This window comes from Rhamphochromis longiceps, linkage group LG10 (genome assembly GCF_057381845.1).
Source record: "Rhamphochromis longiceps isolate RC_006_pf linkage group LG10, R_longiceps_female_GT1.1, whole genome shotgun sequence".
NCBI lineage: Eukaryota > Metazoa > Chordata > Actinopteri > Cichliformes > Cichlidae > Rhamphochromis > Rhamphochromis longiceps.
In genome coordinates, this window is record NC_140566.1 from 24,225,106 (window position 1) to 24,246,638 (window position 21,533).

A 21,533-nucleotide genomic window follows, 5' to 3' on the forward strand; every position below is an offset into this window, starting at 1 on the left:
AGTGACACTGATGGCTGTTAATGCCAAATGTACTTGGCCAGGCTGTAATTCAGAAACTGCTGATATACCATCTGTAGGATCTGCAGAGAATAGCCTGAAAAAAGGCAAAACATTCAGTAAGTGCCAGTTCTCTGTATAAAATTGTTTTATTAATGCCCGAGACCAGAAGAGAATGGTCCGACTGCTTTGAGCTGATAGGAAGGCAACAGTAACTCAAGGAACCATTTGTTACACCCAACATATGCAGAAGCCCATTTCTGAATGCACAAACATACCAACTAATAAAATCAACAGAAAGCATATGATTTATGCTCTTGTTCATTTGGATTTCTATCAGCAAGTGACCAAGTACAACATTTCACAAAAGTCTTGACCCATTTCTTTAGATTTTGCTTCCAAGGAGACAGACTTTCTGATTCTGCAATTCAACAAGTAGTCTTGGGGATCTTGATTAATGTATTTATGAATGCAGAAAAGTACATTTGACCTGTCATGCAACACCATCTGGAATGCATCCAATTGGTAATGGCTTTATTTTTCAGCATAACAATGATTCCAAACACTCTGCCAATGCAGTAAAAGCATACCTGGATGGCGAAACAAAACACACACACAATGGAACACTATCAGTCATCGAATGAGCACCACAGAGTCTAGACATCAAAATTATTGAAGAACTATGGGATCATCTTGAGAGAGAAATGAAGAAAAGATACCCTACATCTAAAGAAATTATTTGAGTCTTCTTCAGGAAGTCTGGAGAACTATTCCTGAAAACTAGATGAGGAAATGACAATAAAGGTTGCCTAAGAGATAAAAAGTTCAGATTGCCATACCAAACACTGACTTTCAAGCTTGTTAAATGCGTAAAAACTCTTTGCTTTATATACTCTTTTTCCATGTATGGCTGCATGTTTCGATAAATTGCTTCACCTATTTCCTAAATTCCCAACAAAATATAAAGAAATGTGGCGTGGTGGAATACTTTTGCATATCATGGTATTGAAAGGATAGCTCATTAAACTAAAACTGTATTTCCATGTGTTCATCTTGAGTTTCCAAGTCCCTAAATTTCGTCCTTTTTTGTCTATAGTTATAGCTGGGCTTTGTGCCAGAAATAATTTTAGCAAGACCAAATAAATAGCTTACAACTATAGCAGATTTGAAGCACAATTAAACTTATCTATGGTGGCTTCCAGATGACAAAAATGGGGACAAAGTCATTAAAGCACCATAAAAATAATTTGAGTTTGAATGAATTCAGCCAAAATAATGGTGGTAAACATTCTTACTGGTGATCATGTAAAGTGGAATGCCAACTGTTAACTACCCAAGAGGAGCACAGTGATATATGAGTTTTCAAGGCTTTATGAGGACCAAAGCATCTGTGCATGTGTTTCAGTGTAAAACCGTACAAAGACTTATTAGTAAAACAGGCCAAAAGCCCATAATGCTGATGTGCAAAACTTCAAACTTGTTCAGGTTTTTTCTTTTTTTTAGGTAGGATTTGTGCATTTGTGTGCAAAAGATGATTTGCAAATGGCCAGTGTTCATTAAAGACTATTGAAATGATTGTACCTCCCTGTAGTGAAATGCAAGCTACTTCATAACTTACAGCAATAAAAAATGTTTGGTTTTGATGTATGGGGTTGTATAGAATTAACGAAAAATAAATAATAAATCTGGCAACCTAATGTTTGTCTCTTAACGTGTCATATCAGCCCCCTGCAGATAAAGTTTCAATGTGTGCAATGGGGCTTCAAATATACCCCAATTATTATTTGATTTACTTAGACTTTAAGTTAAATTTACTTTGGTTTTTGTTTTCAGATTTTTGCACAATTTTTAGTTCCAGAAACGCCATCAGGTCGAATAAGGTGCAAAAATTCCACCTGTTGTCTTGATAATACAGGGATTCCATTGATTTATGTGAATAAATCACAGTAATGAATAGAAGTCTCAATATGAAGAGAGTTGTGCTTTGAATTGAAGAGAAAATTCTGCAGCTTCCTGGCAGGATCCCCCCACCACCAGTACCACACACACACACAGAGCTGTGAATCGCTACTGGACTCCTACACGGGGCTCACTGCCTTTTGCATCTGCCTCTGATCCCACCATATTCATGACGCTTCGTGTCCGAGTTTACACAGCGGCGCACATCCTGCTTACCGGTGCGTGGAGCCACCAGCGTGCACGGCTGTGTGAGACGCGCAGAGTGCAAGCTTCAGCGCATAGTGCTCTCCTCCATGAAACCTGCTTCCAACCTCGAGGCACTGCGCTGGCAAGGCGCTTCCCAGAATGTAAAGCCAAGCTGCTCTTTTTGTCAGAGGCCTCAATGCGTTGAGGTCGATGTGTGAGCAACTGCTGGTTTAGACACGATATCACGATATACAGGAGAGAGAGAGAGAGAGAGAGAGAGAGGGAGAGAGGGAGAGAGAGAGCTCCATGGGCAATGTCAAGGGGAGCGGCTGACTGAATTCACTGGTTTAAGCATCATGGATAGAAAGGCTTTTTTTTCTCTTTCTCTGGGCGTTGAGCAAATTGCGGACCTGTTGTGTACCCCAGCTGTAGGAAAAGTTTTTTCTCCTGGTTTGGACAAACAATGTCACTGATGTATACTCATATCTGATAATATTTGCACATATCCTATGTCGATTAGATCTTTGGTTTAAGAACGTATCATACATATCCTTTCCTCTTCACCAACGCTTAGGTCTGTGACCAATTCCAGAATCTATAAAACTAGATTTTAGTTAAATGCTTCACCACAGTGCTGCTGTTTCACAAACAAAGATGCTAAATTTAGAATATGAACTGTGTCGTGCAGACTTCAACTGAGAGCTGCCGAGTTGCTCTGCAGGAGCAAAGAGATTTAGTGCCTTCAGTGGTTTGCTCGGGGACTGACGAGTTGGCTAACTGATGTCCGGAAAAAAAAGCTAGTGGAAAGACACAACCACACCCACAATTTTCAGTAATCTCACGAGTGTCGAACTATCGCTTTTTCTATCACAGTTGTTGCTTTTTAAACAACCGCTCAACGTGTAAAAAATCAAAACACACGCCCACGCATTCTCTCTCTCTCTCTCACGCATATCCAAAACAAACAAAACAAAAAAAAGGAAAGAAACGGGGAGACCCCCATATGCCCCTGAGCAACCTAAAGTCTTGATTCTCCTTTAAATTTTCTCCTAGATTTGCCAGTACCATCAGCGGCAGCGGTGCTGCCTCTCGGTGTTGTGGTCGGGAGTACGCATGCGCCCGGCATTGGAATTACTGCGCTGGCAAGAATAAGTTAGACCTCGTCTTTCCTAAAAGAGCGAAAAAACACAGAGTTTAAATATGGTAGTGTTCAGAAGACGAAGAATGATGTGTTTTATCGTCTGCTTGCTCCCCGTCATTGTGGCCATGGTGTGCGCTCAAAGGTAAGTGACGGAGGATGCTCCACTCGTTTTACTAAGTGTATTACAGACGGCATGGGAAATACTTAGGCACTTCTGTTTGAAGAATATATCCTGTTTGAATCTGATTTTGTCTCTTTCTGTGTTTTCTTCGTCCATAGTGCCAGTGTCAGTGACCCTAGCAATATGTCTTTGGTCAAAGAAACGGTGGACAGACTGTTAAAAGGTTATGATATACGATTGAGGCCAGATTTCGGAGGTAAATGTACTTCTATTTTCCGATACTATGTTAAAGGCAGCGCGTTGTCAGCCTGTGAAATATTACAGTTAATGTGTTAACTGGGCAGTTTTAAGCAAGTAAGGAGGGGGGGAGGATATATCAGCTTTAGAATGACAGTGTAGATAAAATACGACTAACGCCAGAACACATGTGGATGATAAATTGCACCAGCACATTTATTTGAATGACGAGTCTCCAGAGTTGGGGAAAAAAACAGTATCTGCTCATTTTTCTTAATATTAACGTCCAACTCAGGCGTTTATTGTCACGGAAATACGTTAGAACTATCTGAGCTAAAGTCAGCAACTTTTAGAGGCAATACCAATACTTTCACTGCTGGCCAACGCATCTAATCCCACCCGAAATGAACACTGTAAACTGTTATTCAGCTGACAAGAGCTAAATTCACAACTGTGTGCTTCCTAGTCACGTACTCATTATTAACCGATATGTCAGCGAATCACTCGGGCTACATCTGATGTGCAGTGTCTTCTTTTTTGTGTGTGCTTGTTTTCATCTGCCCAGGTCCTCCGGTTGGAGTGGGAATGAATATAGATATAGCCAGCATAGACATGGTATCAGAAGTCAATATGGTAAGTAGGCCATTATCACCTCTACTTTTGGGACAGTGTGTGACGATAGTGATAGCTGTTATGCTTAAGCCTATGGTGGGAGATGCCCACCATAGGCTGTGTGAACGTGCCAGATCAAATCAGTGGGCGTGAGTTTGAGACTTCAAAGCCACTGATCATTGTGTGTCATGACACGAATTAAACCTCTTTGGAGCTTTTAAATTGACTGGAATAGATGGACGATTGGTTTTTGGTCTTTTAAGCTGATTGCAGCCTCATTTTCTGAGCAAAAAGGCTGCACAGCCAAGCATCACTAACCTAACACAATCAATTGTTTTAGGGAATAAAGTTCAATCTGCATACATGGCACGCACCTGCAGTGTACTTCCATCTATCTTGAGGGAAGTTTTTAATATTAACAAAAGTCTCAACGCTGACAAGATTTTCTGAAACATCGTTTTTGACGAGTCTGTCAAAGCTGGGATTTTGCTAGTAATAGTGACAGTGGAGGAACTTCAGCAGCTGTAGCTATGAGAGGTGATTAAGTTTCATACAAGTGCGCCTCCTAGTGACGATATTATAGAACATCACCTCGGTTTTGAGAGAAACAGAGACATGTATTTTATCACACTGGAAGGTCAGCTTGACACTTATAATACACCAAGCAAAGGGGGCCAAAATGATATTTATGATGTTATGCATTAGCTTTTGATAGGTGCATTGTCACTCCTACATTTTTTTTAAACTTCTTCTTTTAATGTTTTACTTCAACAGTGGGAGCTGGCACATTAGTATTTACAACTTTTACATGAAATGTCTAGCTGTGTCCTGCTGCAGCAGTTGTTTTGGTGTTGCTATCTGTGATATGTTGCATATGTTTCACTCTAGGAAATTGTGGGCTGCAGCACCCAAACACTGTCGCTTGTGTTGTTATCTTCGTGCCTCTGTTGATTCGCAAGAGTGAGAAAACAGATGATAATATGTCTATTTGCATGTATTTGAGGACTTGCACAATCAGTCACACACACACCCACATACACAGGTACGCACACACATGCATACACAATGCAAGTCTTTGGAGCCTAGGACTGTGGCTTTGAATTCTTAATTAAAGCCATGTTTTCTCTGTGTGAAGGATGTTGAAAGCTGCCTTACATAGAGGTTGTTCATGTATATGTACTTGTTAAAGAGAGTGTAGGTTCAGAACTGTACTGTAAGTGCTAAAATAAGATGTATTTTCATGTATCAAATGCATTCATGATGTTCTTTCCATCCTCATCCAGATTAATTATAGAATAACTAAGCATGTGAACATGTTTATGCAATTTATAGATGCAGGCTGGTTAGGAAAAAAGGACAGCATACCATGTGTTACGTTACTAGTGATTCACATTATTTTCAAACTCATTAAACCACATTAGGACCCTTATGCCCTATGGATGGGGAAATTGTCATCCAGGATGACACGATAGAAGTGTTTCATCGTAGCAAAAAGTTATTATTAGAACAACCTTATACTTTTCTCCTATTTTGATCAAGTCTACCCAAATGGCAGGGTTCAGGTTCCCACAGCATAACAGGTCGTTACATCACCTCACTGTACAGTGGGGGTCGAGCATCATGGTTTTTCATTTAATTTGTGTCCTCTCTGTATATTTTCTCAGAAAATGCACAACAGCAGGAACTTATTATTAAATGACAATAGTGCTAGAAAGTAAATAATGATATTTATGTTATTTAGATTACATGGAGCAGTGCGGGAAGCAAATCAGGAAACTGTAATAGATTATGAGCTAGATACCATGGTGTGCCAAAACTATTTTTGCTAATACTTTCAACTCCCAACAACATTCAGAAAAAAAAACTGACCTAACCTAACATCATTATTCTTGCCTACAAGCACACCACAGCTGGGATTTATATTCATGCACCCCCACACGGACAAACAACAAAAAAAAAAATCCCACTCTCCATCTAAACACAAAAAAGCTGCTTCTTTTGATCATGAGAAGCCTTTGTTAGGTTTGGCCTACTAAACACCCTCTAATGTGAAAGCAGAGTCATTACCACCTGACCCACTGGAGTCTCATAAAAAGAAGAGGCCACATGTGTGTGTAATGGTCTCAGCATCTTTGATCTCTTGTCTTCCTCTAAATGTAGCCACTTTTCAGGATAGCAGCTGGTGTAGAAGCACTTTCCTTTCTTCCATTTCCTCTACCCCATCTGGCTCTCTGTCTGCCACTTATTTCAGTGCAGGGATAGAACCTCCCTGTGTACTTTCTTTATTGAACGGAAAAGGGTTGAGGGTCGAGGATAATGGAGAGATGTCACAGAGGAATGCATCCAGCAGAGCTGCATTTATCTTCATGGTAGAACAGAACATCCATGTTTTGGTATGTATATATCAATTGAATCTGCTAGTCTGGCATTACTCTATGTTGGAGGCCTCACATCTGAAGCAGAGACACCAGGTGATGGCATATGTATTTGTTGACATTTTGCAAAAGACCTTTTAAAATAAATACATCTTTTGCAGCATTTGTCCTCAGTGTCATAGATCCATTTGCATCAAACTCACTTTAGATGAGTTCTCAACCTAAAAGAGCCTTTAAGCATGGGTGGCCGTCTCTGGTATTCATCACATAACCCCTCATAATATTTATGAGGGGTTTTAATATTAAAACTGTACATGCATATCTTCACTGATGATTGTGCCATATAGAAAACTATATTACATGTTTGGGGTTTTTTAAGGATTGCGGCTTGACAATGAAGAGGATGTGGCCAGTGAAAGGTCACTTGTTCCTGTGTTTTGGACCCAGTGTCACAATCTTTGGCTTGGGACTTTGGATATGATTGTCTAAGACCTAGGGGTCACATTTTTCACTTTTCAGTATGTGACATAAAGAGACAGAGAGAGAGACAGAGACAGATAGGAGAAAGAGCTCTGACATTAACAAGTTACCATGTGGAGAGCCAGCAGCGGTGCTGGTGTTGGAGGGAAGGTCATGTACCTAGTGCTGCAGAGGGTTCATTCTGCGTGACTCAGAGGTGGACATACAGAGAGGGACGCACACTCGGAATACCAATGACATGTTAGACATTCAACCTAAGGCAAGTGGCTTGCAAGCCTTGATTCATGTCGTGGTCAAAATAAAAAATAGAAAAAATAGTGGAAGTGGGGTGCCCCCGGCCTCTCGGCCTGGGGCTCGGTCACTCAGGCGCAGCTGGGGGCCGGCGGAGCTCACGGGCGCGTCACTGCAACTCCCCCTGACTTCTGCTCCGCGGCTGCTGGGCGAGCCCTCATCTGGGACTCTCCTCAGCTCTTACTGGAACAGTGGCGCGGCTGCCCCTCTGTTGGTCTTCCATGGTCTCTTGTGTTCTGGGGGCCTCTGGATGTCTGGAGTTTTGATCTCCTCCATACCCGCTTCACACCCTGGAGGACGGGGCTGTGGCCCCCCCACACTCCCTAGCAGATCATTACATGGAGAAACCTTTGGAATGCAAGCATGCTGATCCACACAGGTATGCACACATGGGTATTCACAGACGCGGACTAAAGCTTTCTTGGCTGCTACCTCAAAGCACACTGTGCACTGTCTATCTTGCGTGCTGCACAATATCGTTTATTATTTAGTAAATATTGATATCTATGGCTAGCTAGTTTATTGTGATGGTGCTTTGTTTTCTCTATTATTATGTTGCTCTTTGTTGTTTGCTGTCTCCTCTGTTTGTTTTTTTTGTTTGTTTTTTTTTTTTTTTTTCTCCATACAGGTGACCCAGGAGTTCTTTTTTTTTCTTTTTTTTTTTCTTCTCTCTCTTCCCCCCCCTTCTCACCGTCTCTTCTCCCCTTTGGTTTTCTTTCTTTCTCTCCCCCTCTTTCTCTCATTCATTCCCCCTGTCCTATTTATTAAAAAAAAAAAAAAAAAAAAATGACAAAGGATGAACTGAAGCTCTGCCATCACGTAATGTCGCATACTGCTGTTTCTGATGTCATTTAAAAAAAAACAAAAAAAAAAAACAAGTTACCATGTGGAGAGCCAGCAGCGGTGCTGGTGTTGGAGGGAAGGTCATGTACCTAGTGCTGCAGAGGGTTCATTCTGCGTGACTCAGAGGTGGACATACAGAGAGGGACGCACACTCGGAATACCAATGACATGTTAGACATTCAACCTAAGGCAAGTGGCTTGCAAGCCTTGATTCATGTCGTGGTCAAAATAAAAAATAGAAAAAATAGTGGAAATTAAGTGGGAATATAGAGGCATTAGTAGATCTCCCTTCAATCCTCTCAGTAATTGTCTTCTGCTTCTCTGCTGCTCAAGTCTCAATATTTACTTTTGGTTTAGCTCCTGAGCAGTTGAAGTTTAAGCCAGCAGTTTTCACAGGAGAGAAATATTCCTGTCTGAGGATGAAGAAAAGTTCTTATCCCCCTCCAAAAGGCAGAAATACCATTATTGATGCACATAAAGGTCGAAAGGAGCTTATTGATTGTTGGAGAGGGACTGCAAACTTCAGACCCCCTTCAATTTTGGTACCACCTCTCAGCACGTCTGGTGTAAATGCATGAAGACTGTACGGAAAACTCTACCGCTTATACTATATATCATAAAGATACATTATAATGGATGTTGGCTGAAAGGCAGGAGATTATTGCTTACCACATGATATTAAAAAGGAAGAAAGATTGTGATAGCACTTATGTGGTATTGCACAATATCTCATCCCAGACCTAAGAGCTTTAAAATGATATTAAGCCTGCTTCTATAGATATGTCTAAATCTATGTCACAGCCACCTTCAGTAATCTGGATAGAGCTGTATACCAATGAGCAGATGACGTACGGAGGAATGTTCAACCGTGTCAGTATTAGTTTAAATAGGTTTCCATGACATGGGTTTGAACACTGAAGAACACTTAGTATAAAATGTCAGTGGGGAAGAAAACATCTGCTTAATCAGATCATAATAAGGTTAAACCAATTGATGGGTGTCATGTAATCTTAGAAAATAATGAGCACCACTAAATCTATTTTCATTAAAGAATACATCAGCTCTATTGTCTTTTTTTTGTCAAAGCCCACACACTTTGGCAGGGTTTCACCAAAGCTATACACAGGTTGATTGCTGCAGGCTTTGCCAGTACTCCAATTACCCCCACACTCCTGCTCCATGGTTGTTGCATAGTAACTAATGGAAGCGAAGAAGCAATGTGTGAAGATTCACAAACTGAAACACCTTTCATTTGTGGAAGGAAATAAAAAGAAATGTGCTAAAACTCAATCAACATGTGTGAATTTGTGAAGACACACCAATGTTTTTTGGTGTGCAAAGTGTCAAATTAAATGTGAAACTATTAAATCGTCTTTGCTCAGATATAAATTTGACACAAGCTATTTAGAAAATATTGGTAATATTTATTTGAGTTGGAAATTTTGCAACTTGATGGCATACTTTGATTAAAATGACTAAAAAAAAATCTTCTTTTTTCAGTGTAAAAGTTATAACCATGCCTCTAACTTTGGGAAGGCTATAACTAGTCAAAACGTCTTCATTAAAAGTTACACTTGCTAAAAGCTCATTGAAGTGCCTCGTGTAGTGAAGTGACTTCTTATCCTCAGTCTGTGAACAGACATGGACATACTTAAAATGTCTTTAATGAGAAGTACAGTGTGTCTGTGTTTCTCCCATGCACATGCATACATTCGCAAATCCAAAGCCCTCGCTGGTCTATAGTCATGTCTCATCTCATAAACTGGTATTTTAACAGATCCTCAGTGAAGTTGTTGGAATAATGCAAGAGACCAGAGTTCAGACAAATGCACCCATGGTCACATTCAGGGTTTTTATTTATTTATTTAAGAAAACAAGCTGAACACAATAATTGTACAGTTGCGGGCCATAAAACTACTTTATAAGCTAAAAGAGACTATGGACAGATGCATAGCAGGTTTGCATTGTGCGTTGCAGTCTGCCACAGTAACTTTTGCTTCCAAAACCTACAACATCTGAAGCATCCTTAATTTGTAGTATTTAATCAGCTGATTATGAAAGCACTGGAAAATGTTATGTAAGAATTGTGAACAACCTTTATATATCAATAGAAGAACACATTTGGAAATAAAAGACCTCCTTCATTGTATATTGATGCTACCATGTTATTTGGTAGGAAAAGCTTATAATTTATTTGTGAATACTTTCAGGTTTGTTTACTCTTATTGTAGCAAAAGTTTGAAAGGGGAAAAAAGGCTGATTTGGAGGTCAGTCCAAATAAAAATATTTATCACAGTGAGTATTTTAGTGAAACGTGTTTACTCATACATTTATATTCACAGGGAATATTTTCAACTCCCTCATTATTAAGCTGTGATGCATTTTGAACTTTTCTAATAAGTTCCTGTCCTTGGCATTCACTTGTCTCTCCCACTGCTTCCAGGTGTAACCTGTTTCCTTGATATAGTTTGTTCTTCAGACAGAAACCCTTGTGTCACAGAATATTCTCCACCCTCTCACTCTCTTAATATTTTCTTTCATGGCAGTTTTCATTGTGATACCTCTTTCCACCTGTAAATCTGGCCATGACTTTCCTCTGTCTAATCAGCATGAAGAGGAAAAACATGAAACGGAAATGGAAATTCTTCACCTTGCATAGAAATCAACAAGTAAATATGACATTGTGCAGAGGATGTTGGAGATGAAATTGTGTTTTAGTGATGACCCTGTTCCTCACTGGAGAAAGATTCTAGGTTCTGAGGCATTTTTGTGTGTTAGTACGTTCTCCCTCTGCATGTGTGGGTTCCCTCCTAGTGCACCAACCTTTTTCACAAGTCCAAAGACGTGCATATTAGGGTAATAAGCGATTCTATTTTGGCTGTATAGTTGTGACTGCTCACATTCACACCTATATCCATGTCGCTGTCTCTCTGTGGTAGACTGGCAACCTGTCATGGGTGTCCCCCACCTCTTTCCTATGTGTGATAGGCTCCAGCTCTGCCTATGATCCTGAATTGGATACATGGTTATGAAAACAGATGGATGGATGCCAGCCTATAGAGTTTTAGTAATCTATTTACAGTTAAGTCATGGGTCACTTGAATCTTGTTTTAAAAAAAGGCATAATTTATGTGGGTGTTTATGTACACAACATAGGATTACTTTTTTATGTCAACAATAAGAACACATAACCTACAGGTAGGTGTTAGCAGAAGCTATTAGCAGAATATAAATGAGGCTGAAGCTAATAATTGTGTTTCTGCGATAAGACCATGATATAATAAAGCAGGTAAACAGAAATAAGGTTCTAAATGATTCTCTTCATCAGGGAGATTAAGAAAATGAATGTAAAACTTGAACAGAATAAACATAAATGAGGAATTTCCTCCTTTGATGAGCACTGTACACGATAAAGTGATCACCGAGGATGTGCCTCACCAATAAATACCAACAAGTTTAGGGTAAAAAAAAAACACGTGTCAGAGCCTTAAGACTCTGTTTGTTGGCTTTATGAATATAGTATGTAAAGTAAATTTAAATTCTTTAACACATACAAAGCAAGTAATACATGTTCCATCAGTGTTCACATATTTTGGAAACTAGCTGGAATTATTCATTACTAAACTTCTTTATTTTAAGTATTGATTGTTTTAGAGACAGGGCATGGACATCAAAAAGCACTTGTAATGCAATTTTATTAAATGTTATCCTAAAATGTTTTACAGTAATAAAAACAAAGATTTCCACTCGTGTTATCTTTTAAAAAACAATTGCAAATTTAACAAATTAACATATTTCTTAACTAGACCACTTACCATTCACACAGTGTCTAATAGCAATTAAAAGCAACTAAAGTAGTACCAAACTGAGCGCCATGACACAACTGCCTAGCAACAACTGTTATAAAGAGAGTGCTGAAGGATCTCCAATCTGGATTGCTGAGTGTAGCCTGAAACTGTAGAGAAGATTGAGTATTTAGTTGCTCAATAAGCAAGCTAACAGTTGGAACCAAAGTCAATCAGATGTAGCAAACACATTTAAAATGCCGTGGGTAGGCAGTAAATCAAAAAGGAGGCTGATGATCATATAAGCAGGTACAGACAAGTGGAACACAGTGAAGGCTGCAGCAACACGGGAATAAGACAACTTAGGCAACCTGGAAAATGTTTTCTATGTGCTATTAATTTCAGATAAGGTAGAAAGAGAGGTCATTGTGATCAGTGTCAAGAAGCAACAGGAAAATTCAAAAACAGTGGCTGGTGGGCATGAAGAAAGAATGACATAGCTGAAAGTGATATTATATTACTGAGAGCACAGGAAATAGTCAGAGGCAGAGGAGGGAGGAGAGAAAGATGGAGCAGCTGTCCCCATGACAAGATTACCACAGGTTTTTGTGCAGTCGAAATCTCTTAAGCCGTGTGTACAAAGATGTCTGACTAAATAGGGACTAAGGAGTTAGCTTGCCATTATTTCTCATCTCACTGCAGGTATCTTTTTAAAATCACACAACTCGTCTTTACAAAACCTGTCCTCAGCCCCGAGTTATGATTCAAAAGTAGTTTTTCGATCACTGTATTTAATTAGGCGTAGCCAAGTGTTGAAAAGCTTTCACTTGGGCAGTCTAACAATCCCTTTTTGCAGATGATGTGGTTCTGTTGGCTTCATTAGGTGGTGGCCTCCAAGTCTAAGGCCATGGTCCTCAGCTGGAAATAGGTGGAGTGCCCACTCCAGGCCAAGGATGAGTTACTGAAAGAAGGAGTTTAAGTATCTCGGGGTCTTGCTCACGAGTGAAAAGAGCAGTAGATCAACCGACAGATTGTTGCAGTGACTGCAAAAATGCCGGTATGTCCATCAGTTCGTCATTCTAAAGAGAGAGCTAAATGTAAAAGCCAAGCCCTCGATTTAACGGTCAATCTATGTCCCTACCCTCACCAATGGTCACAAGCTTTGTGTAGCGACTGAAAGGAAAAAGTAAACAGATACAAGCAGCAGAAAAGAGCTTTCGCCGAAGGAAACCTAGCTTTTCCCTTAGAGATAGGGTGAAGAGTTTGCCCATCCGGGAGGGGTTCATAGTACTACTCCTACAAATCGAAAGGAGCCAGTTGAGGTGATTCGGGCATCTGATGAGAATGCCTCATGGGCGCCTACTCGGTGAGGTGTTCCGGGCATGTCCCACCGGCAGGAGGCCATGGGGCAGACCCAGGACACGCTGGGCTGGCCTGAGTACACCTTCTTGTTCCCACGGACAAACTGGAGGTGGTGGTTATCCGCTTAGGCTCCTGCCCTGTGACCCAGCCCCAGATAGGTGGAAGAACATGTACGTATGGATGGATGGTATTTAATTAGGTTCAAAGTTTAGGCACAGTTCACAGCCTTGCTATACTTAGCCTCTCACTTTTCATCCTGTTCCATCATAAGGTTAAAAGTGTTGAACCTTAAGCTGTTAAAAAGTTTCTGTGCTGGGTTGAATGCAAGCTAAACAGCAAAGATGGATATATTTACTGCCAGAATACCATTGTCTTACTGCACTTTGCCTCTCTGCACTCTTTCCTGTTAAGGAAACTGGATAGGCAGAACAAAGAAAGGAACATATGGAGTTCAACACTTTCGCAAATGCAAAAAAACAAATTCACTAAAACTTTTCAAAATATTAAAAGCTGGGTGTCCCATGGGTACACTAAATTGTACATGGAGGAATCCTTTAAGTGTTTGGCCACTGCATTTTCACATCTTGATATAACTCAAATCTGGTTATCTTTGAAATATCAGCTGAGTTTCATACACCCATCACTGTATCCACACATGCACCAGAAATGTACTTCTTAGATTGCTATTAATATTACAGACATTGCATATTGTACAATTAGTACCATAGCTCTAAATGTCAAGGGAAGGAAGGCATGTAATCAATTCCCTCTGGTTAAACAAGCTCACTAGTTAAGCATCTGATTCACTGCTGCCTGTGACAGAGAATGATGGGCTGGATGTTCAGACAACAGCACATTCCCTGTAGCAGTAGGTCTAAAATCATCTTGTTTTCGTGTCGGTGGGCAGAGCAGGGCGATTTAACAGCATATTGCCACTGTTCTATTGAGTATTGCAAGGTAATAATTTCTACCCTTATATTATGTTGCTCTGTTATATTTTCCCGTCTGTCTCTCTCTTTCTCTCTCTCCCTCCAAAGTGTATCTCTCATTTTCATTTTTTCTTTGCCTATTTGATAATGACACAAGGCTGAGGCCCTGCTGCAGGGGGGATTAGACAGAGTTACAAATCAAAGTGGGTTAATCGGCTAGCCTACCATTTTTGCAGGCATCTCTCAGTTCAGTGGTCCCACTACTCTATTTGTTTGTGTGTATTACTGTAGTGTTTGCGCACACCTGCTCAATGGTTGTTGTTTTTTTTTGTTAGTTTATTCGTTAAAACAAAAACGAGCAAAAAATATCACAACATATTTCTTTTGAACTTTTTATGGACTCACCTTTGGAGAGACAAATTAGGAGTGACAGTACAATCAACCATCCGCTTTCAGGAAATAAACCCAAGATGGCTTGTGTGGTTGCATACAAAGTCAGTTGATGAGCATGGTTCTGGTGATTCTCCTGCCTTCAGGTTTGGACATTGTGGACTCTTTTTTTGGAGACTGCTGTTTGATTTTTTGTGTGCAGCAGAAAACTCTCCACGCCAGGCATCATCCTGCACATGAAGATTGGGTCACATTCAGAGCTCTTTGCACAAGTTTGAAGTCCATGTTTAAATCACAAATGAGGATTTGCAAGTTTAGTCCTAGACTTCCAAGGAGAAAATGTAGCATGAACTATGTGCTGAGCTTTAGAACCTTTTTATTCAACCCCACATACTGATGAATATTCTTAAAATCCTGTTAGTTGCTGAAACTAAGACAGTCAGCACAGTGTGGAATGGACTGGACTAGGACACAAACAGGTCTAATCTCAGATTCCTCAAAGCTAGTGTTATTTTTGCCAAAGACGCTGAGCCTATATAATTACTTAATTCCCAGTGTTAATCAGTGATAAATGTTTAGTGGCAGCTATTTTCCTTTGATTGAAACATTTTTTTAGCCATATGCTGTCATGGCTGGATGCCAGGTGACTATTTATGCATTAAAGATGGTATGATATGTCTCTGACACTCACAGTTTACTGTGCACACATTTATCTTCAAAGCTGAGAGCTGCACAGTATGTTGTGTCACTGAAGTTGTGTTACAGAAAAGCAAAGACAGATGCATATAATACTCATAGTCACAGCCACATTTGGGTGCACTTTCCATTTTGCCTGCTCTTTTTCTTAATAGGAAGGGCACGAGTTGAATCACGATCGACTGTGTGTTCAAAATATGAGTGTTAGTGTGTAAGCATTGCTGTTGAGTGTTGTGTACCAGGGATAACACTCATCACTGCGTGGGATCTATTTTTAGGTTGTTAATCAAGTAACATGTTCTGACTGACACACTCAGTATGATATCCCATGAAGTGTGAGTGCAGGGAGATTGCTTCATTTTGGCTCATCCCACCGCAGTGACCTACCAGAGGTCAAAATGATGTGTGTGAGAGTGCAGATGCAAGTCTTTGCTTTAGTGCCTGTTGTCAAACAACAAAATAGCTCTGTACAGTGTTTCCAGATGCAAAGGGTGCCAGACACATTTACAGAGATTTGCTTCTCTTTATTTGTATGTGTTTGTTCTCTTTAAATGCATCCCAAAAATTGGACAAGAGGGAAGGGTAAAAATATGTTTTTTTTCTAAAACGTCTATTATGAAACAAGAACGGTCATGACACAGAAAGATGCCGTAATTATCCAGGGAACAATACGACACAGCGTAGCCACTCACATTTAGTACAACCTTTTGAACAAAGTTAAACATGTCAGTAGGGCAAAATTTTAGAGTGACATGAAGGTTACAGGTTATAAAAGTCAGATGACATTTATAGTCATCAGAACTAAGCAAATAAGACACTAATAATATGTAATATACAATTGTTTGTTTGTTTTTGTTTTTCATAATTCTATAATGACTGATGAATTAAAGCCAGTTAAGCACCTGCACTACAGCAGGTAATGTTTGAGATAAAGGATTAGCAGTCACCCTCTACTGACCAATCAGTGCTCAGGAAAATAACATAACCATACATGGAAGACCCCTTATCTCCCAGTGATAGGACAGTAATAGGGACTAAAGTTTTTTTAAGTGTTAAAGGTGTTGTTCTTGTTTTTCTTTCTGATTAGCAATATATAATGATTTGTAAGATGGACATTGTAAACACCTTGACCAAAACACAATTGAAAAGTGTAAATTATAACACATAGACATGGACTTCACACCTGACATTTGAGGTAAACAATGATTTCACAGGCTACCCTTACCACAGCAGTTAAAACATTTGAGTTGAATCACATAAAGACAAGGAAAATGACACAAGTCTTTTTTTTTCTTACTCTCAGTTTATTGTTAGTGTAGATGTTATTCACATACATTAAAATACAGTGTGTACAAAAGCGTGGCCACTAAGAGATACAGTGGTTTAATCCTAAAACAGGATAACTATTTGCATTTGCTGACTTTTAATCCAAATTTATAGGCAAGCTGAGTCTACATTTGATAACCACCATAGTGTGAACACATTGCTGAATTGCTAGTATTAAGATAACTGAGCCCAGATAAGACAAAGTTATCCTGGGTATGCTAAACTTGCTTTGTAGTACAGCTGCCGCAAAAATTCTTAACAATGCTGGGTTTTTTTCTCCTATTATAAGAGAATAATGATCCAATCAGTGATACCTGTTAAATACAACAGTAATACTTACCGGGGTGCTACATTAGGAGTCAAAATCAAATCACTATTTCATTAAAATTATTTCATTTTACCAACCAACTGAGAATGTTGTCAGTTGCAATAACTATAATGTATAACAAACCAAATGAGAAAGTTATTTGGAAGATTCTTGACGCTAATCTTTTAATAAACCTTACATGAGGCCAGCAATTACAAAGTTACAATATTTTTTTTCCTTGTGTATATTCTTGTGTGTATATATTTTCTTCCTTCTCTGATTAAACAGATTTATTAACGTGTTTGTGACTGTTTATCTTTGCTATAAATTTGACTGTTGGTCACATGATTTGCTTCATGTCTGGCAATAACATAGATTTTACAGTGTGTGAAAACTCATGATACTAGCTGTCAATGGAGCACAGGACTATATCCTACTTTATCGCAGCTTGTCAAAATACGAGAAGTTGATAATGGCTTGGCAGGAGAACCAGGGGGTGTGGATTGGTTTTCACAGCAGTTGAACGTGGCACCGAGTTGATAATGGGATAGCGCTGAGCGGTGTAATGCAGCAGTAGCACTTGGCCTAAAGGATATGTTTGCTCTCACTTCTGTCTTATGGGAAAGCATTTTAGCATTGTTACTTTTATGCAAGTTACAAGTTTAGTTTAAATTTAGATGGCTAGTTTTCGGTCCAAAAAAACCCAAAACACAGACAATACAAGCTTATTGATCATAGTCTTAGGTATGGGCTAGGTATGATTTTCCCTCTCGTATTTGTTTCCAACAAGATAGAACAAGTTCTGTGGTTGCCTGTTGTGCCATTAAAGGGAGTTTTATGTCCAGCACCCGTGTTGAATATGAATCATGAAACAATTTCTATCTTATTCAACCTTGTATAGACAGCTGTGATAAAGTATGAAATGAGTCTTTTGAAGGGCTTTTCCTTTTGCTGTTGCAGATTCTCTCTCTCGTACTTCTCTCTCTAACTGTGATTTGTGTTTATGTATGTATAATATAATAAGTACATTTCCTAAGTTCAATTCCATTAACAACAACATGTAATTTATATTACATGGCAAAGAAACTATTATAAGGAAAACCCCCAACAATCAGTTGAGCAAACACCTATGAGCAAGCACTTGGTGACAATGAGAAGGAAAAGAAGAAACCTCTGGAAGAACCGCTATCAGGGAGGGGCAGCATTCTGCCATGACCATTTGGGAGATCATGAGAAAGAGGGGGGAAAAGAAAAGCTTAGAGAGAACGGACAAAACAAATACATTTTATATTGCAATACTAACAGTTTCTTGATTGATAAATGGTGGTACAACTTGATAGCCAGAAGAAAGTACTGTACTTTTTGTCACTCCCATATATGAAATAAGGTTTTTTTTCTGCACATTGCAATGGCTTAAAATGTTCATCAGACCTTTGGGAATTTGTGAGATCACTGTCGAAGTTACAATTGTAGATAAACAAAATAATTCTCTTCGAACAGTTATATAAGGATCGAATGGCTCCTAGCAGTGGGACAGATACCACATGCTCCCAAAGCACCTCTCACAGAACACACAAGTGAAACAGTCGAATGCCTTCTCCAAGTCCACAAAACACATGTAGACCACTTGGGCAAAATGTCATGTACTCTAAAGTATCATTGAGGGGGTAAGGAGGTGTTCCAGTGTTCCATGACCATGGACATGACCAGTTCTTTTCCAGCACCCTGGCATAGAGGCTGAGGAGTGTGATCCACCTCTAGTTGGAGCATATCCTTCGGTCCCCTTCTTCAAAAATGGGAAGCACTACCCTAATCTGCCAATCTAGAGGTACTGCACCTGATCTCCACTAAACATCGTGGAGGTGTGTCAACCAAGACAGCCCTACAACATCTAGAGTTTTCAAGCAACTAAGGAGTTGTTTAACTGGCTCAGTGACCTTGCCCCCGGTGATGGACGAGTCATCCCCCTTGTCCCCAAATTCTGCTTCCTCTATGGAAAACTTGTCGATGGGATTAATTAAGTCCTTGAATTATTCCTTCCACTGTCCAAAAATATCCTCAGTTGAAATCAGCAGCACTTCACCCACACTCTTCCACCATACACAGTGGAAAAAGAGAACCTCCTTAGTCGCCTGACAGTTTGCCAGAATCTCTTTCAGGCAGTCTTTTTCCGTGGCCTCTCCAAACTCCTCCCACAGCTGAGATTTTTCTTCAGCCACCACCAAAGCCACGTTCTGCTTGGCCTGTTGGTATCTATCGGCTGCCTCCGAATTCCAAAGGCTAACCAAGATGGATAAGTCTCCTTCATCAGCCTGATGGCTCTGTTCATCTCCAGTGTGCACCATCTGGTTTGGGGGTTACAACCATAGCATGCACCAACCACCTTGCGGCCACAGGTCAGTTCAGCAGCTTCAGCATTGGAAGTGCTAAACATGGTTCATTAGGACTCAATGTCCCCACTTGCTCTTGGAACACTGTTGAACATCTGCCAGAGGTTGGACTTGTAGAACTCATGGATGGGGGCTTCTGTCAGGTGTTCCCAGTTTACCCTCGCTATACGTTTAGTGACCCCAGGTCTGTCCAGCATCCTCCCCTGCAACCTGATCTAACTCATGGCCAGGTGGTGATCAGTTGACAGCTCAGCACCTTTCTTCACGTGTGTGCGGAATTAATGGTAGCTCTTATGATGCGATTACAAAATCGATCATCAACCTGCGACCTAGGGTATCCTGGTGTACATGCACTGATGGATACCCTTATTTTTGAACATGGTGTTTGTTATGGACAGACTGTGGTTTGCACACATTGCCCACATGAGCGTTGAAGTCTCCCAGTTAGACTACAGAATCCCCCAGGTTGGTTCCACATTAGACAGATCAAACCACACAAAGATATTCAGCCTTTTGGAGTTGCCATGTAAGACCTCAAACCTTAACCAAACAGACATGATCTCAAGGGACTTATTCACATTGGACATTCAAAGAATATGGCTTCACTAACACAGCTGTGTGAAAACGGATTGCCCTATAGTCATCTTGAATAGTATGCATGACTAAAGTTTCCGATTAAAAGTTAATGTTTAAGTAACTGTGGCCAAAGGAGATTTTATTATTAATTAAATATCAAAGTTCAATGTTTTTTGAATGCCTAATTGGTGTGTTAGTAAATGCACACAAATCTAAGAAACTTACCTGTTACTGTCTTCTGTGTACTTTTTGAAGCAGATACTTAAATATTTTTAAATGGAAGGTGAAATATGAAAAAATGTTGAATTGTATTTTTGTTTGTAGAGCACTTTGAGCATTAAGGCTTCTTGATGCTCATCTGAGATTATTAATGGTATACATTCATGATGGCAAATATAGTTCTCAAAACAATTCAAACTGATCTATTTGCTTAGGATCTCTCCCGCACTATCATATATGGACTTGCACCTTCCTAAAAAGTGATACATTTGCAGCCTATTACATTTAGTTTCAGTGAAAGCAATGCAAGTTCAAGTATGTAGGTCATCTGTTTCAAATCATCATTTGTTCGTACTTAAAATGGCTTTGCAGTTATCATTCCACTTTATGCCCTTCCCATCACTGATATTTTATATGTTTTTGTAGTGTTGTCAAGACAGATAGAATTATGGTCCACAATAACACATTTCTAGTGTTATCCTTGTATGGCATTGCCCCACATACACATACATACATTTTGGCACTGACACCCCTAAAGCACCCCTGTGTGTATTGTAGGTCAATCCAGCTGTGAGGAAATATTGCTTCTTCAAGGGTATCCTAGCTCAAGGAGATACTGTATTCAGACCATCAAATCTGAAGTCACAAAACTATGTGCATGAAAAAGAAAGAGACATTTGCTCCTAGCTACATAGGTAAACTGGAATAAACTGTATTTGTGGGTCATGCATATCTTTATAGCCAATTTTTTTATGCTCACTGTGGTTGTATATTTTCCTTCGATCTGGAGATACTGCATTAGCTCACTGTTGACAATGTGTATGTGTGCTGTGTACTTCTTGTTACACAACTTGAATAACAAACAGGTTCTTCCTCAGTTCCCCAAACGTCCATAATGCATGAGATGCTGGAGTCCAGTAGATCAGCGTATTTCTATGTGCATTGTATATGTGCTGTAGTAAAAGGATAGTTGTAGAGAGCCTCAGGAGCATCAGAAAGGTAGATATTTGACAAGTTTTCAAATGAGTATATGCATGCAGTGTGCACCACACATTTAGCGTCATGAGACATGCAGGTCACACACATATACCTGCCCACACACACATACCCCCACCCAAAACCCACACATGCAATCTTTGAAAGCAGGAGCGGTAAGTGGAACAAATAACATGCACTGAGACAGACTAATTTTTTTTCCCCCTTCATCTCTTTGGCTAGCTAGCCATCTGATGTGAATGAGATTGAAAGCTCCATCAGCTACACCCTGTCTTTAAGTGAAATTCAAAAGCACCCTAATAATCTGCGTCCTAC

General features: G+C 39.8%; 1 protein-coding gene across 1 annotated transcript in view; it reads left to right on the forward strand.

Annotated features, from left to right (window-relative positions):
• Window positions 1-3,138: 3,138 nt before the first annotated feature.
• gabrb2b (gamma-aminobutyric acid type A receptor subunit beta2b) overlaps window positions 3,139-21,533 on the forward strand; it is a 68,040-nt gene continuing 49,645 nt past the window's right edge. The window contains exons 1-3 of the mRNA XM_085421061.1: window positions 3,139-3,425; window positions 3,563-3,660; window positions 4,207-4,274. Coding sequence (XP_085277187.1) covers window positions 3,343-3,425; window positions 3,563-3,660; window positions 4,207-4,274 — 249 coding nt within the window. The 5' untranslated portion in view covers window positions 3,139-3,342. The remainder of the gene's footprint in view (window positions 3,426-3,562; window positions 3,661-4,206; window positions 4,275-21,533) is intronic.